This window comes from Penicillium diatomitis (genome assembly GCF_028827545.1).
Source record: "Penicillium diatomitis strain IBT 30728 chromosome Unknown utg000014l_segment0_segment0, whole genome shotgun sequence".
Classification (NCBI taxonomy): domain Eukaryota; kingdom Fungi; phylum Ascomycota; class Eurotiomycetes; order Eurotiales; family Aspergillaceae; genus Penicillium; species Penicillium diatomitis.
Window position 1 is genome coordinate 512,845 of NW_026623186.1, and position 3,466 is coordinate 516,310.

At 47.2% G+C, this 3,466-nt stretch overlaps 1 protein-coding gene across 1 annotated transcript; it reads right to left on the reverse strand.

Annotated features, from left to right (window-relative positions):
* Window positions 1–325: 325 nt before the first annotated feature.
* N7539_008836 (uncharacterized protein) lies at window positions 326–733 on the reverse strand (the record flags this gene model as incomplete). Its single annotated transcript, XM_056938431.1, has 3 exons — window positions 326–411; window positions 482–535; window positions 583–733. 3 exons carry the CDS (start codon window positions 731–733, stop codon window positions 326–328), a joined length of 291 nt encoding a protein of 96 aa, XP_056786439.1.
* Window positions 734–3,466: the final 2,733 nt, after the last annotated feature.

Genomic DNA, 3,466 nt, shown 5'->3' on the forward strand with positions numbered 1-3,466 from the left:
TCTGCTACAGCCCTTCACAAGAAGCTGACATTATAACGCGAGTGCGCCCTCATTTTGACACTACATGCAGAAATATTTTCGTTCTCGAGTTAACATAATATCTGGTGATATCACCCGACAATCAGTAGGTAATATCATTTAAAGGTCACAGCCTTCTCGCAATCTACAACCTGTATCATACTACTGCGCAATTCAAGATGTATGATCCTTTTGCTAGCGTGACAGTTGATGAACAGAGCCCTGGCCATAGGAGTATAGTCGGCCAAGACACTACTCATGGTACACCCGCCATCTCGCTCAACGTTACGAATGCAGAAAGTGAGCTTCAGACTAATGTGGCATCTTTCTTGCCGCTAGAGGCGCCACAGTCACCAGACCCCGCTGATCTAATCGCCGACATACAGAAGGCAGCTGAAGATGTGTCACAGCTCATTGGGCGATTCGGCTTGAAAATGGCTCAGATACTCCTAGCATCACGTACCAGGGACGCTCTGTTCAAATCGAATCGCAGCCAGATGCAGCTCCTGTGTCTGGGCTATGCTGACGAGTTCAGCTGTCAGCTCACATAGGACTATCACGAACCGATTGAGCTCGAGGGGGAGGCCCCGATACTGTGGTGGCTGTGGAGCCCGCTGCTCGAGTGGCTCTCGTCGACTATTGGCTCAAGCGGCTGTACGCTCATGTTCACGCCTGCCTGCAAAGCCGACGTTGACTTGCCCGGCAATATAAGCATTCGACTTTGGAGCACTACAGAAATATAGAAAATATAGAGCTTACGGCCACGTACGGTGGTCGCTTTGCGGAGAGGCGTGTCTATGACGCGCCTGTCGCGAGGTTTTGCTGCCGAGAGTCTGCTTTTGGGAGCAAAACAGTCGCCTTGTCCATTGACGAAAGTCAAGTGCCGTACGAAGGGGCAGGATCGTTTGAAGTGGCGTATGATTATCTCTTGCCGCGAACTCGCAGCATTTGGCGTAGCGCCATGAACGTCTTCCCAAATAGAGAAGAGCAGGAGCAACTTCTCACGGCTCTCGTCGGAGCTTGCGAAGCCAAGGACGACCCAATGCCCTTATTGGAGGAGAATGATTTGCAATGCAGACAATTAATACGACGACTACCGCCAAAGGCTCGAACATAGATACTGGAAACAGGTCTCATCGGATAAGAAAAGTCCCACGCAGTAGGATTGCCAATAGCCCTCCTCCGCTAATTCCCGCTGTTTGCCTGAGCCCACAGGCCAAAAATTCCGACATATTTTCTGACTCAGACGACGTCAGTCCTCATCACGCGGACCTCAGAATAAAGATCGCTCGACGGCTCTACCAAACACATTGCGGCACATTTTGAGAGACCAATGCTCTTGAATCAACGCTTCGATGATGCTAAGAGCGATTCGGTTAATATTGACGACGGGAATAGTGCCTAGAAAGACAAAGACATCGGCAGATCATCCAAAATTGACTCCGAGGCTGATGTCAGTATGGTCATTCTTCAAGGTCGTGAAATCTTGGGGATTATTCAAGATCATGTTGGTGATGTCGTCCAAGACGCTTTTGCAATCCCAGGCACCAATTTTAGTTTTGAGGATGTCCCGAGACCATGTGATGGCCTCGCAGTGTTGTACGCGAGAATAGAAAAGCTTTAGAAGGACTCAGAAACTTTCATTCAACTTGGCTGCGTGGTATCAAGAATCTCAAAGGTTGAAGAGAAGAAAAAGAAAAGAGAAGAGACTACAGTTCATCCTGGGTTTTGAGATGGTGCGTGTTGTGTGCGTGGCTCACGTGGTAGGCGTGCGTGTTGTGTGCGTGGCACACGTGGTAGGCGTGGACGCATGTCTCCTATCCTCCCATGTCCCATCCTCTCTCTCGTCCTGAGTCTGCTCAGTCCTGCCATATTCACAACAACTCTGGACGAATGGTAAAACGAGCAATTGAAGTATGAGTACCATTTATATAAATGAATTGGACTCACGACGATTTATGTAAAGAAGTAGCTTCATAAAATCAAATACACTGGTCGTGTCTCGTCAGAGACACAACAACTGACGAGACACAACAACAATAGTTTAGGCTAACTTCTTTCGAATATACGCTTAGGGAGGCGGGCCCATACAATAGTTTTCTTTTTTTCCCCTAGGAGAAGAGGCGTTCTGCCATAGCGGTCTGCAAAACACAAAACACATGGCTTACGAACCGATAACAGTAGAGCTAGTCTGTGATTGGCTAGACGCGACGGATCTGGCTACGATGCTGGCTACGGTACTGGCTGCAATACTGGCTGCGGATCTGGTGTAATCTGGCTGTAATGTTGGCTCGGTGTAATTCTAGGTAGGATTCAGAATGTTGGTGTGGCCTCTGACGAGGCACATTTTCAGTCCTCAGACCACTTTGGTCCTAGGTAGTAAAGTCACTAAAGTGGCTCGTGGACGATGCGATAATGGTCGAATTTTCACGTATCTTACCTTTGACATCAGAGATTCAGGTCTTATACCCTGATGTTCATGTCCTCACAACTAAGTGAATAGAATATACTGGGTTTTGCTGGTAGCTTTGTCCAGACGCTATGCCTGAGCAGATATTGTACATGTGCACAGTACCGTGTTGCAAATGAATATGATTGATGAATATAATTAACTTCGTCATACAGCATGACGGGTGGTAATACTGAATTATGTAGTGACCGTCGATGAAAGGATAATGCGTAACGGCAGACGGAGTCAAAATCTCAACCAACCCATATTGAAAAGAAAATATATTGGCTCCGAGTACGGTTGCATGTTTATCACGAGAAAACGGTACGCACGCTGATTTTGGAACCAACTTGTTACTTGATCACGCAAACTCGAGATTGGTATCCACATCGAGGCTAATTATAGGCGTCAAAAACAATGCCCCTACGGGAGAGACTTAACCAAAGTACACCAGATCAGATCATTTGATATGAATATTATGGTGAATACTCCCTGTGACCAGACTGCAGAAAATGAAAAATGAATGTAGTGTTTTTATCGCGGAGCGAAGCGACGCTATAATACTAGGGCAAAATTCTCCTATCAGAATACTCACTATCCGATTGGTCCACTGAGTGGTCTCCCTGTCCAAAACACGTGACCATCTTCTAAATAGCTTCACAAAATTCTCCCCTAGGGGAATTTGGTAAGCATTTCGATCTGATTCCCTGTTCGTTGACTGGCTGATCTTCCCTGTTCAAACCACATGGTGACATGATACGTCCAAAACACGTGAGTTCTAGTTTTCAAGAATGTCCGGGCTTCAATTACATTCTTCCCGTGGGTACCGAAATTCGCAAATGGGAACCAATATATAGGGACTTTTTCGCCATAGGGCCCATATTCCCACCTCTATCAGTTAGATGTTGATGAGTGTTGAAGTCCAGGTGAGGCTCGGATTGAGGCTCGACCAGCCGCGGCGAAGGCCAGCGGGAAAGAGTCACGTGGAACCCGAACTGC